Genomic DNA, 13776 nt, shown 5'->3' with positions numbered 1-13776 from the left:
CAACAAATCAAGGGGAAAAGTTGATTGGGCTGCAAACTAGGTTTTTGATGACCTGTGTGATTCCTCAGCTGGTATGAGAATTCCAGGCTTAGTTGGAACCGTACTGGAGGCAGGGTGGTTGGAGATCACAGCAGAGAAGCCCCACCACGCTGACTGCCCCCGGTATCAACCAGACCAGAGGTCTGGGGGTGGGGTGCAGTGTCTCCTTTCTCTGGGGACCTGTGACTGCTTCTCCTGAGGCTCAGACATGAGCTTGGTTATCTGAAACCTGTTCTCTCCCAGATGTCCCAGCCACCTTCTCTAGAAGCCGTCACTTAGACCTGCTAAGGCAGTCTTTGGTCCCTGTTACCCATGTGACCTCTAGTGGTTGTAACCGGTAAAACTGGCTTCAGGGATGGATTTGCTGGAATACTAAGAAAGAAACAGGAAATGGCTTTAATGTTTAGTAGCCGACCACTTCTCTGTAGTAACTTTTCACCTTCTGTGATTCTCTTTCAGCACACACCCAATTATATAATTTAGCGACAGTCGACACAATTTGGGTTCCAGACCTAACCCTGATTGTTGCTAGCTAATATAATTTGGACTGATGTTAAGCATCTGAGCCTCCAGGGTCTAAACTGTTCAGAGATGTCATGACATCCACCCTGATTACTACATCCCAGGGTTGTTTTAAGGATCAAATGACATGAAGAAACCTATCATTGAAATGCTGTATAAATGTGTTTGTTGTTACTCCAAAGCTGTTCGTGTCTGTGGTTCTGTGGATCACAGTTGTTTTATTTCATGTGCTTTGGGGAAGACATTTAAACCCTTTCCTCAGATTCTGTATTGGGAATTCTGTCCCAATCCACAAGTTATTTAATTAGTGACTGCTATGTGTATTTCACAATGGACTTACTATGAATTCAACAACCACGAAGCTCCTGCCTTGTGCCAAATACCACGATTGGTGCTGGGATCCGGCAGTGACCAGGGCAGATAGGGTCCTGCTCTAGTTGAGTGTATATTCAGATGAGTTAGGGGGATTCTTAGCCTCCAATTGAAATGGTTCCTATCTTCAGGTGACTTTATAGCTTAACTAAGAAGAAAAATTTAAACAACCAGATGTGACACAAGTCAATGTGTGAAAAAGGCTTTCACAGAAGTATAAATAAAGTGTTCTGAGTCAGGGGTCCTGTTGTGGTATGTGTGAAGGGGTGAAGTTTGAGGCAGTGAATACAGACCGTCTTTCTAGGAGTTTAGTACTGGGGGAATGGCTAGTAGGAGATGACTGGGACCTCTTGAGAGATCAGTTGGAAAGTGACCAACCTGATCTTTTGGTATCTGTTTCTAGATTTAAAAGAGTTGCAAGATTTTTATGCAGAATTTCCTAGGAAATTGCTCACTGTTACTCCATAGACATAATTATTCTTTGAGATTCCAAGTAAATAATAACTAGACTCATTGGATGCTTACTGTTCTAAAGATTAACTTTATAAATATTAATTTGGTTCTTGTACCAACCGTATGAGGTAAGTACCTCTATCAACATGCCAGTTTTATAGATTAGGAAACAGAGATAGAAAAACTTAAAAAAAAAAAAAAAAAGGTAACTTGCCCAAGGGTATTTTGCTGCTAAGTAATGAACTCAAACCAAGCAGACTGGCTCTAGAACTGCGTGCTGGCCACTTGGCTGTATTATTTCTCAAAGCTTCATTATAAAAGTTAATCAAAATTTTTAGAAATACATACCAAGTATTCCAGAATTATATTGCCTGAGGCCTGAGATTGCTTCAAACATTTTCGTACAGAGGGGTGGGAGGAAGGCAGGCAGGTAGGACAGATGAAACAGGAGTGGTAAAATCTTCATAAATGTTAATATAGTTGATAAGTCCGTTGGCATCATGATAGCATTCCCTAATTTTCATAATAAAAAATAGAAATCATTTCCAGAGGATTTCAAGACCTTCAAATATTTGTACCCTTACTGTTAATATCAAAAGACTTTTTACCAGTGATCTGGGTAATTGAGATCAAAGCAATGAGTTTCATTAAGTTACTAATGTAATGGTGCCCATGTATTAAAAATCATTTCCTACATAATTGCCAAACGGGCTGGTCATATAATTTTTTTTTTTTAACCGGTGAAGGTTGATCTTCTTGCCAAATATGCTTGATAGAATAGCAAAATGTTTGAGTTAGAGTGGACTTCCAAGACAGCGTCTCCCCGTTTTCTCATTTCCTTGCTAGGGAAATTGAAACTTGGAGAACCTAAGTGATCAATCCAAGATTAAAGTGGGAACATAACATGGTTGTCTTCAGCCAACCTCATGGCTGGTTCATGAGAGAGCAGAAATTAAAACCCAAGCTGCCTGAACTCTGAGGGGCTTCCCACCTCCCATCAAAGGAGCTCTGCCTGATAAAGTCTTAGAGCCACCCATGTGGAGACACAGTCCCCAGGCTTCACTTGCGATTCTGGCTGGCTGCATCAGGCAGTCTGGGGAGTAAGGCAGAGAAAGATGAGCTACCTCCCTCCTGGGTCTGCAGCAGGGGGTCAAGTGGGTCTTGAACCTCCCCTGGTAGGTTCTGTGCTTCTGTGCTTGAATGGCCCCATATATTTTGTGTGTTTTCTCTGCATTCCTTGTTTATAGTCCCTGTGTCTCCCACAAGGGGCATAGTTGGAAACATCATGACTGTTGCACCTGAAGGTACTTCTCAGAGGTGCGTTTGGGGCTCTGGCAATAAAACCCACTCCCACCTGGGCCAGAAGTCAGGGCCAGGCATTTCCCAAGAGGGTGGGATGCAGGCAGTCTTAGCGGCAGTGCCTGACATCACCACACCACTGTGACTGTGGACCTGATCTCATCCTGAGAGTTCCTGTTTGGTATCTCAAAAGCTGAAACCTCACCTTTCCCAAGTCTGGCACACCCCTTTCCTACAACACTGAACTTGCGGTTGTTGGCATTCATTCCTTAAGATCTGGGAACTCAAACCTAAATGCTTTCAGGACCATGGCAGGTAAGGTAAAAAGTGAAGCTGGCTGATAAGTGTAAAACCGGGAAGAACAGGCTTGGTTCTCATTCAGGGGTTTTACAACACATGCTGTTTATACAAAAATCTCGGGCTGGTCAGCTGACCATTGGTGACCTCTGATAGAAGAGAAAGAGCCTGGGAAGGAAACCAGGAGACCTGGATACCATCGCCAGCCTCCTGGTGACTCAGCACAGCCTTCTCTTTGCAGAGCCTCAGTTTTCCTCATCTGTAAGAAATGGGTCTTTAAGATTCGAATAGAATACATGTCCCCAAAACAGCCAGAGCCAATGTCTGTCTGTCTGTCTGTCTTATCTGTCTATCTGTCTGACATATATTTGCGAAATGCTTGACAGGTCTCTTTGGTCTAACTGACTTTAGAACCAGTTTCCTTGAGGTCTTTGTTGGATGCGTTTGTGACATTAATCCTTAAGCACTTGGATCCTTGTAATAAAATGACCTGCACTTAACCATCATTCTGGTACCCACGCTCTTATGTCACAGGTTGCTTTTTTGCCAGTGTTCTCTTCTTTCCAAAAGCCGTCATGAGCAGACAAGCTTATTAGAAAGGGTGTTCTCTTCGTGTTGTTTGTTTCAGGGAAAATAGAGAAAGTCAAACCTCCTCCATCCCCCACACCTGAAGGTCCCAGCTTGCAGCCTGACTTAGCCCCCGAAGAGGCTGCCGGATCGCAGCGGCCCAAGAATCTGATGCAGACCCTCATGGAAGACTATGAGACACACAAATCTAAAAGGCGCGAGAGAATGGATGATAGTAGTGTAAGTTTCTCTTCCTTTCCTCTTTCCTGCATCCAAGGGTGAACATCGGCCTGGTGTATGGTACCGTGGATCAGGCTCTGATGTGTGTGTGGTTGTCTGGCCAGCATCATGGTACCAGCACCAATTTTCACACGTGTGGTTTAACATGCCTGGAGTTGGGTTGGGGTTTGTCTTGCTTCTCAAAAACATTGATCATGCAAAGAGTGGGTCCTTTTGCTGCCAAGTTCTGGTCTGAATCTATTGTCACGGCTTGTGCATGAGATATGGGATGTGTAGAAAGATACCATGCAGGGGGAACACAGAAAGAAGGACATAAGCTCCCCGAAATCACCCACAGACACCAGGGAGCTGACCACAACCATTGCTCACCTGCTCTGTATAGATGTTATTCCTCTAGGCAGGAGTCCCCAACCTCTGGGATCTAATGACTGATGATCTGAGATGGAGTTGATGTAATAATAATAGAAATAAAGTGCACAATAAATGTAATGCACTGGAATCATCCTGAAACCATCCCCCTGTCCCGACCCTGGTCCATGGAAAAATTGTCTTCTGTGAAGCTGGCCCCTGGTGCCAGAAAAGTCAGGGATCACCGCAGAGAACTATGACAAGGCTAATCCTTCGGTGTCTGCCCTGGGCAATCCCTATAAAAGGTACACAGTGCTCGGAAGACTCAGTATGTTTTGGGCTGTTACCAAGCCCGTGTGTACAGTTTGGCAGGAAAGAGCCTTTTAAAATGACAGTTAAAAACCACAGAACTACCTTGCAACCCTCAACTCCGAAAACTTTGCATGTGACGTTCCCATCAACCGCGAAGGAAGTCATCTGCTCTGTGGTTTCTTTCTCTAGTAACAGCCTTAAGAGCCCTTGTTCCCAACAGCCTGCACACCCAAAAGCCTGGGGATCAGCCTCAGGGGTCCGTGTCAACTTCCTCGGAGTCTGCTGGCTTCTGTCTCTTAGCATTTATTGAGGTAACTGCCTCCTCCCCTGAAACAGCTCAGGTCAGTTGAGGATATGCCCCAGCTGACCCAGGACAGTCCTGGTTTCTGCCTCTTATCCTCCTGTAATTATTAATAGCATCCCCTTTCCTTCTTAAAAGTGCCCCAGTTTGGATGATAAATTCTTTGCTCACCTTAAACTTGAACACGAAAGGGCTCACAGTAGGAATTCCATGCTGATTAACTGCCTTTCATATTCTAGTTGGCTAAGTTAAAGGATTTCTGGGGTTGAAGCCAGATACTGAACATTTTAGTGGTAAAGAAAGAAAGCGAACGTGCCTGTGGCAGCCGAATGACCCACTTGGTGTCTCTCACCCTCCTCTTCCCTGGGCTTGTACCTCAGTTGCTTGGAAAGCTAACCCAGCTCCGCTGTTGGGCTGGAATATTTCTGGACTGTTCCCTGTATTGTACAGTGGGATGGGCCTGGCCCTTGATGGCTGCTGCTGAGGTTTCCACCGCTGGGGTTCCTTCTCTGAGCCTGTAAGACCCTTTCTGCCCTTCTTTGAGCCCTTTTTAAAATTACGGAGTTAACCTTTAGGTATTTTCTGGAGCCTGTGACCGTCTTGAAGCTTAGGGCTGTGCATACGATTTCACACCGTATACCGGCAACCTGGGGTATGGGGATACGGAGGGATTAATGGATCACTTTGCATGTGACCCAGACGAGTGATTTTGAAGCACCCTCTCTGTATCTCTTTTGCATGCCTTTTGTGTTGAAGGGCAGGTGTCAGGGGAAAACGCCATACCTAGAAGTAAAGAGCCTGCTCGTACTCAGGTCATAGGCAGAAGCGAACAGACTGACACTTAGGCAGCCACCTGACATATACCACTCAGGTTGGATTTCCCCCTTTGCATGAAGGAAGCTGCTTGGAATCAGCCTTTTAACACTGATTGCCCTTCACTTACACACTTCTGTCTCTGGTGTTTTTTTTTTTCCCAAGTATATCAACGTTTTAGATAAGGAAGAAACCTACTAAGCAAACTGTTCATATTCCCAGATCTGAAAGGCAAGACCAAGTGTTCTGCACTGTCATTGACACTGCAAGAAAACCAAGCTTTTCGCTGTTGAAAGTTCTTAGGGATAGGAAAAAGACCTATCCAACATACTGTATCTCTTTTAAGAAACCCAAGTCTGGAAGAAACAAAAGAACAGTATACTACAGTTGCTTCTAAAGCAAATGAATGATCATCAGTGAGACTTCATCTCAGAGCCACCTGTTAACCTGTCTTAGTCCTTTTGATTCAGGGAATCTTTCTATTGTGTTACCATCAATCACTGCAGAATATGTTGAAGTTTAACTATAGGACTGAACAAGCCTTCATCTCTTTTCCTAGCTGATCTGTGGCCCTTCTTTAATTGTCTCTCATACCAAAATATTAACCACAGGGAGCAGATGGATGGCTTGAAGCCCGAATTTTGTCACTGGCTTCCCTGTCCCAGAAGCTGGTAATTCTTTTCTCCTTGCTCCATCCACATACACGATCCTCGGGGTAAGATGTGGCTTCTTAGCTCCTCCAGCTGCTGTCATCCTAACTCATTTGGGTCCATTGTGACTCAGCAATTGGGCCTGCCACCATTTCTTCCCCAAAGCCACTCGGCAGCTGTGAGTCGCTCACACGTGATCCGGACCCAACCAAGTGTCCACCCTTCGAAGTAGCAAGCTCTTTCTGAACCGAATGAAGAGAATTCTTACATACTCTACTTCCCAAGGAGAAGGCAGGCTTAAAAACAAAATTGGCACGTGTGCCTAGTGATGCGCTGGGTACAATGATGTTAATGAGGGTGGGAGGAGAGGAGAAAGAGAAGACAAATGGAGCTGTGCCTGCAGTTTCCATGAGTAGTTTTGCCAACCTACCTGGGGGAAAAAATTGATCCTTACCATCAAAACAGGTATAGCGTCCCTTCACCCCAGAGTAGCGCTGACGCCTGGAGACCTGTCCCTGGTTCAGGACCTTCCATTTCCCCGCTTGATAAAATATCACATGTGGGCTAGGAGGGAAGCCTCTGGCTCAAGCAATCCCTGGCAGGCAGTGGCACCGAGGCAGCTGTGCAGTATGTGGTGCTCTTTTTCATATTCTTCAGCTAGCCTCTCTCCTGCTAGAACCAAAGTGAGGGCTCAGAGAATGACAGAAGATGAAATATGAAATCATGAATCTCTCTCTCTCTGGGAACATCTGCCCAGGAGTCACTGTTTCGGTGATGTGAAAGTCATCTGTGGATGTTTTGCTTCATTTTGCAGTTGGGGATGAAGTCAGTGACAAGGAACCAGAAAAAAAAAACACCTTTTCTGAGAAAGTGACCCCCACATGGCCATCCTTGTTCCCCATCTCAGACCTGGAGCAGGATAATCCTTCAGTAGCAACGGTCTTCATCCTCCTGGCCTGGGGCCTCCTGCTTGGCATGGTCACTGATGAGTGTCACCATGCTTGAGGTTCAGCCAGGCTCCACCTCTTGGTGGACCCCTTGGCTAATTTAGGGGTAGGAGGATTGCTAACCCCAACCCCACTCACTTACCCTGGGCTGTTTACCAGCCTATACAGGGGTCTTGTGAGAATTAGGAAAAGGCACCCTTTTCCAAAACTCTGTGAGGATATAGTTGTGAGTCGGCTACACAGCTGGGGAGGAGACTGGGGGACTGAGTTCAACCTCACCCATCCCCCCACCTGGTGTTTTTGTGCAGAGCAGCCATCCTGCTCATAGTATAGGTTTCTCCTATCCGGAAATGTTATCTTACATGGAAATGTCCGTTTATCTGGGCCTGATGCTGTCTCTGGTCAGTCATGCAACTCATAAGGTCCTAATGAATCATCATTTCCTGTAGGGGTTTCTTGGTACCTTGCAAAGGAAGGATATTGAGGCAACACTGTTTTTCTGGCCAGTTTTTCCTCCAACCTGACCTGAGTCTTGGAAGGCAATGAGTTCTTGAGTCAGGAGTGCTCTTGAACTTGTTTGGTAGACTTGCTTTCCCTTTCTCGTGGAAGGGATGCCGTGCTGAGTCTAAAGTACAGCCTCCTGGGCTTTCAGCCCCATCTTCACGCCTCGCACAGAATCTGCCCTTGGTGGCTTTTCGTCTGTTCTCTTTCTTTCTCTTTTGCCCCCAAGATAGTTACTGAAAGCCTGAAAGGGCTTTCAGCCTTTCCTGCCTGTCTTGGAATAAGAGCAGGCCTCTTTGATTCCTGGGTTAAACCAAGGTCTCTTTGATTCCTGGGTTAATTCCTGGGCTAGAAGTCACTACTTTTCCAAGAGTTCCTGACACACTCTTCCTTCCAGACCATGACACCTTTGGGGAATTCTAGCTGAACTCTTGCTCGGGGGGTGGAGGAAACTTGTCTGCTTCCAATGCCCCCACACCGCAGGCTGAAGGCTCAGTCACCCTCAGTGATGCTCCGTGCCCCCAGCTCTCTCAGGTTCTCACACACACCCTAGGAGCGTGCAGAGGAGGGGAGCACTCCGCATCCATCAGCCCCTGGTCATCAGTCTGATCATGATGCAACATGGTTTTTCAAGTGCAATGCCTAAGAAGCAGTCGGTGATCACAGTCATATGATCCCCCATCCAGCCTATGGTCACCCTGCCAGAAACCAGTCAGTGCCTTCAAGGTCCCATGCAGTGTAAATGCAAGGTCATGACCACAAGTCTGGAGGGAGCTGTCAAAAGTCGGTCCTTCTAACTCATCACCCACAGCCAGGACATATTTTCGCTGAGCTTTCTTTACAGCGACCTTTAGTTTCCTAGAGGAACTAAAGGATTGTTCTAGTTCCTACATAATCACCCCATTCTCAGGAACCTGTCTTGGCCCCCCCAAGGTAGAGATGAAGCAGGCTGCTTGCTGTCTCTTGGCAACGCCATCCTCAGATCAGGTTCAGAGACTCTGCCTCCACAGACCTTGCATTCAAACCATTCTTTGTCTATGGTTAGGGTCTTCTTTTCACGGGACAGCAGATGACAAGACTGCTTCAGGCTCAGAGAGGCCTACAGGAAGAGGAAAGGGCTGTTTGTCTACAGATGACTACGGATTCTAACGAGTCCAACGTGACCCTTGGACCCTAAGGATCTTGCTGGGGGGCAGCTGGTTGCATAAACAACAGGGGAAAGAATCTTGTTAATTCAGATCATAGCAAATGGAAGTGACAAATCTTGAATTAACAAAGTCTGGCTTATCTGATATTTTTATGGAGGAATAATAGGGTATCTGCTTGCTGCAAAAGATACACTTTTAAATAAACTGATATCAGATGAAGCAAGTCTTGGTGTGGGTGTGTCCTGGTCTCCCGACGCCACTTTCCCTCCTGTCCCCCCCACACCCCACCCCTTCCCCCCACGTGGTGCTGGTCCCCAGCTGAGGGGTGTCCCCTGCGTCTCTGCCATTTACTAACCCTGGTTTTTCCCTCTCTGCCAGTACACCTCTAAGTTACTGTCTTGCAAGGTGACTTCCGAGGTACTTTTCCGCTTGTTTTGTCTTGGTCTCCCTGCATGCCTGAGCCAAGTGCATGCTGTCGTGGTTTGCCGTTTCCTGATGGGTTTTTTCCTCCCTGCCTTTTCTGAATGGGATGACTGCCTTGAGATGTTGGCGTGTGTGCAGCAGTGGTGTACGGGACTGTGCTTTGCTGTGCTGTGTGCTGGGCTGGACAAGGCCTTGCCTTGCTCATGGATCTGGAAGATGTTTGGACTAGAGGGCAAACAACAGGGAAATAGCTATTTGGATTTTTGTTTTTTTTTTTTTTTTTTTTAGAAGCTGATAACAAATCTCCTCTGGTCTGTTTAGAAAATCATGTAGCTCAAGAGAACGGGGCCTGTTGGGTTGGATCAGTCCTTGGTTTGGCTCAAACCCAGAGAGCTCCACGCGATCGCTTTAGGATAACTTACTCCAACTGTGAACCAATCCAGTTCCCCTTCCCTGCCATCTTTAAACCTGTGTTTTTGTTTTGGACGTTCCTGCAAGCATTAAATTTCCCCCAATGCCTCCTCCTTGACCCTACAACTTCCTTCTACACAAATTTCTCAAACTTGTACTGTGAAAAAGCACATTTTAAAATGTTTTCCATTTTTTCCACATTTATATTGACTTATTTATATGCTATGAGAAAGCATATTGGTTTTTATACTTTTTATTTCTATAGCATTTTCATTTTAAAAGAATTATTGCAGATGTACAGAATTGTAGAGAATCATTTATTCATTCACCTGGTTAACAATTTATCCAGGACCTATTACACATCAGGCGCTTTATAGGTTCTGAGAAGATAGTGGTCACCTGAACAATGCCCGTGATCCCATGGAGCCAAGAATGTGCCTGTGTGCCAAGTATATGACAGAGTTAAATAATGAAGCCAGCTTTGTCCATTCTTGTCATTTTGTAATATTTGCTTAATATTTTATAAAGAAATTAATATTACCAATACCATCCAAGCCCTCTTGTTACTTCTCCCAGCTCTAATTTCTTTCTCTCTTGAGAGATAACTTCTCTGGAGTTTGGCATTGATTGTTTCCATGCATGTTTTTATCCTTATACTATATACTATATATGTCTGTATACATAAATTATATATAATGGTTTTGCATGTTTTAAAACTTTCCATAAATATATCGTATTTTAGCATCCAATAAGCTTTATTCTGTCTGCATCATTTTTTAATGTGTCCGTGTTGATGCTTACAGCTCTATTTCACTCATCATAGCTGCTGTGTATAGTGTTCCACTGAATGAGTACATATGTATTGATTCATCTTTCTAGTGATGGAAATGTAGGTTGTATCTTTTCTCTGCCATTACAAACAATGAATCAATGAATGTTATTGTACATAGCTCTTTGTGTGACCCATGGAAGAAGGTCTACAAATATATCTAGAAGTAAAAGTACTTGTTCTGGGGCTTATACAGGCTCATATTCACTACCTATTGCAAATTATTCTTCAAATTGGCTATGCTAACCTATAGCACAATATATTGGGTTGACCCAAAATGTTTGGGTTTTCTATACCATCTTACAGAAAACCTGAATAATTTTTTTGGCCAACACAATATATTTTATATCTCCATGTTTAGCAAAATAAATGTAGTTAACTATAGATATGAATTGATGATTATCAGTGGTTTTTTTTTTTTTTTTCCAGAAAGTATAAAATGAATACTGCGAATATCATTACATGGACCTTCTTCAGTGTCTAACTGTGGTTCTTAGTCGGGGGAAGGTAGTTTAAGAATTAGACCCTAAGCCCACATTCCCTTTGAGTCAACATAAGATTGATGTAAATCTGGTCTCATCCATCCAAGGAAGATAAAACTGGGTCCTGTCTACCTTCAGTGGAAGAGTTGGGGGATAAAATATTAATACAAACATTACTTAACACATCTGTCTTTTGTTTCACATCCCCAAAATAAAATTGTCTAGGCTGATTGCTACTCAAAGTGAAGTGATTCACTTGAATTCCCTAAGCATTGGAGAGAAAAATTAATATTAGAAGATTGTTCAGAGAAAATTGATTTTTTTTTCTTTCTCCCACCAGACCTAAATCTGAATTAATTTGTGGAAGATAAAACCTTAAATCAGGTCTTTCTATTTTTTTAATGTTTTTTTCTTTCTATTTCAATGGAGAATGTATATTGTCCTTTCTGATTCTTCTTCCTTCAAATTCCTCCCAGCAACTGAACAGAAGTGGAACATGGTATTCCAGACCATTGACTCCACACCCAGAGTTCTGGGGTCAAATGTTAACTTTTCCTTCTACTAGTCTGATTATTTAAACCTCCTTTTGGTTCAGTTTTTTCATATGTGAAATGCAAGTAGTAATAGTATGAATCCCATAGAACAGTAGCAAGGATTAAAACCTCAGCTGGTTCATGGTACCCGTGATGTATGTGTTTATTATTATCAGAGCCCTGGAGGCAAGTGCTTTTCTTAAACCAGAACGGAAAGGAACACACTTTAGGAAATAAAGTTAATACGCAAAAATCTAGAACAAGGGTTCTAGATTTGCTAAAGCTTTATTCACACACACACACATAGTACTCTGTATTAATCGGGCAGCAGAAACTCATCTACATACCTTCCCCAATGGCTTGGCTTTTGAATCTTCAAAAGGCCAGTTGTAGGATGGCTTCACTCCTGAGCCAGTCCTAGATCATAAGCCTCGTGGACCTGAAGACAATTTTATAGCAAGGTCACTGGCTCTTTTAGTTATGCTCTGCTGCTTATCTGATCTGAGCCTTTACTCGCGACTTTATAGATTTCATCAGAAATCCAGGCTTATGATAAGTAGCATATAAATTAGGGGAATGAAAGAAGAAAAGAGGGCTCATTATTGGTACAGTTGAATTATTTGGGTTGCCACAAGTAGGTGTTCAAACCCAAGATGTACTGAATGTTTCCATAATTATAAGTATCATTTCTCTGCCCATTGCACTTTTTGGTGACTAAGCTCCAGGAGGAAGAGACTCTTCTGTCCTAAACATGAAGTACTGTGCCTGACACTTCGTAGAAACCCAAGAAATATCTGTAAAATGGTTGGGTAGTTGGATTGATATGGGTTCCCAAAGAACAGAGTAAAGTAAATCTATTTAACATGATTGAGAATTAAAACGGGGCCTAAGGCCATCTGAAATGGATGGGGACACTTTTTTTTCAGAACCTTAGATTGATTTTTAGCTCTTATGTAAACCATTCGGTTTGTGTCTGCAGTCTGCAAGGCAAACATATGACTGTTTTATACAATGAGAGCTCCTTGTCAAAATGCCTTATGTTAGAATACCACTTGATTGCTTATAAAGCCCTTTCGCATGATGAGAGAAATGCATAACTACTGTTTGAGAACTTATTATGCCCTGGAAGCTATGCTAAATGCTTTAAATGCATTGCCTCATTTATTCCTCAGACCAACTTGGTACTATAGTTTTTATTATCCCCATTTTACATGTAAGGAAACTGAGGCACAGAAATAATAAACCTTCCCAAGGTCATGTAGTTACTAGGATTTATTTAACCTTAGACCTGCCTGGACTCCAGAGTCCACCCTTCTTCCTGAAAGAGCCTGTGAAATAGAGCAGGTGTTGTGTTTATAGGTAAACTTTCTTTATACATAAAGTTTAAGAGACACAAGATGCCATGAACAGCAGCAGCATGTTCCAGGTAGAGAGCTAGAAGTAAAGCTGAGCACTTGCCGTTCCCGTCCCGCACTGCCTCCCCGTACCATGCTACCACGCGTTGACCTGAAGACTGCCATTGAACTCTGCCAGACTTGGAAGCATCCTTCTACTGATGTCTTACTCTTAGATATTGACAAAGTGACCATGATATGCTTATACACGAACACTTTAGGGCTTATGTTCTTCACGATGAACATCCCTTCAGGAGACCTGACTGAGTTGTGTCCCATGTGTCCTGTCCAGCCGTCCCTGCTAGGAGGACTAGGGAAGCCTTCCCATAGAAAAGTGCACTGCAGCTCTGGGAAGTCCATCAATTTATCAGAGGTGCAGAGAAGCAAACTGAGATGCCTCCCCCTGCTCTCCCCTGCCCTGCCCAGACCTTAATCTGTCCAGAGTCTGCTTATGTCTGGGCTCCCAGCACTGCCTGTAAACGTGCATCTCCTTGCTTCTCTGGAGTTGCCAGCATCTCTGTCGCTTGCCAAAATGATTGTTCTTTACATACACAAAAGCTTCATTCCATATTGGTTGGATAACCAACCAGTGTTGGCTCTGCTGGACTTTTCTTTAAATTCAAAAACTGCGCATCCTAAGCCAGCACCACAGTAATTGACCTGATTGGTGTGCATGGGCTTGCTTTTGGCGTAGTATTGTGAAATTGAACCGTTCTCCTGTGTTGGCAACCTAAACGTCATTCATGCGGATGTCATCTGGATCAAACTCAAGCAGGAGCTGACTGGCTGAAGGTTTCCCCTGGAGTCCAAGGCTCTTCCCGGGAACCAGAGGGAGGGTGGTCTCACCCTGGTGGTGATGAGCCAATTTGTCCTCGATGTTGTCACCTTCCATTTC

General features: G+C 44.0%; 1 protein-coding gene across 8 annotated transcripts in view; it reads left to right on the top strand.

The window, feature by feature from the left end:
* The window catches only part of PALM2AKAP2 (PALM2 and AKAP2 fusion), a 490983-nt gene that overhangs the window by 472492 nt on the left and 4715 nt on the right, over window positions 1-13776 (top strand). For 7 of the 8 annotated variants that reach the window (XM_043927344.1, XM_043927342.1, XM_043927345.1 and 4 more), the window contains one exon: window positions 3611-3789. The exons of the other annotated variant lie outside the window; for it this stretch is intronic. In XM_043927344.1, the coding sequence (XP_043783279.1) occupies window positions 3611-3789 (179 nt within the window). The remainder of the gene's footprint in view (window positions 1-3610; window positions 3790-13776) is intronic. 8 annotated transcript variants of the gene reach the window in all.

The sequence above is a fragment of the Cervus elaphus genome, chromosome 16 (genome assembly GCF_910594005.1).
Source record: "Cervus elaphus chromosome 16, mCerEla1.1, whole genome shotgun sequence".
NCBI classification, from domain to species: domain Eukaryota; kingdom Metazoa; phylum Chordata; class Mammalia; order Artiodactyla; family Cervidae; genus Cervus; species Cervus elaphus.
Note: the sequence above shows the minus strand (reverse complement) of the source record. Positions and strands in the feature narration are given on the sequence as shown.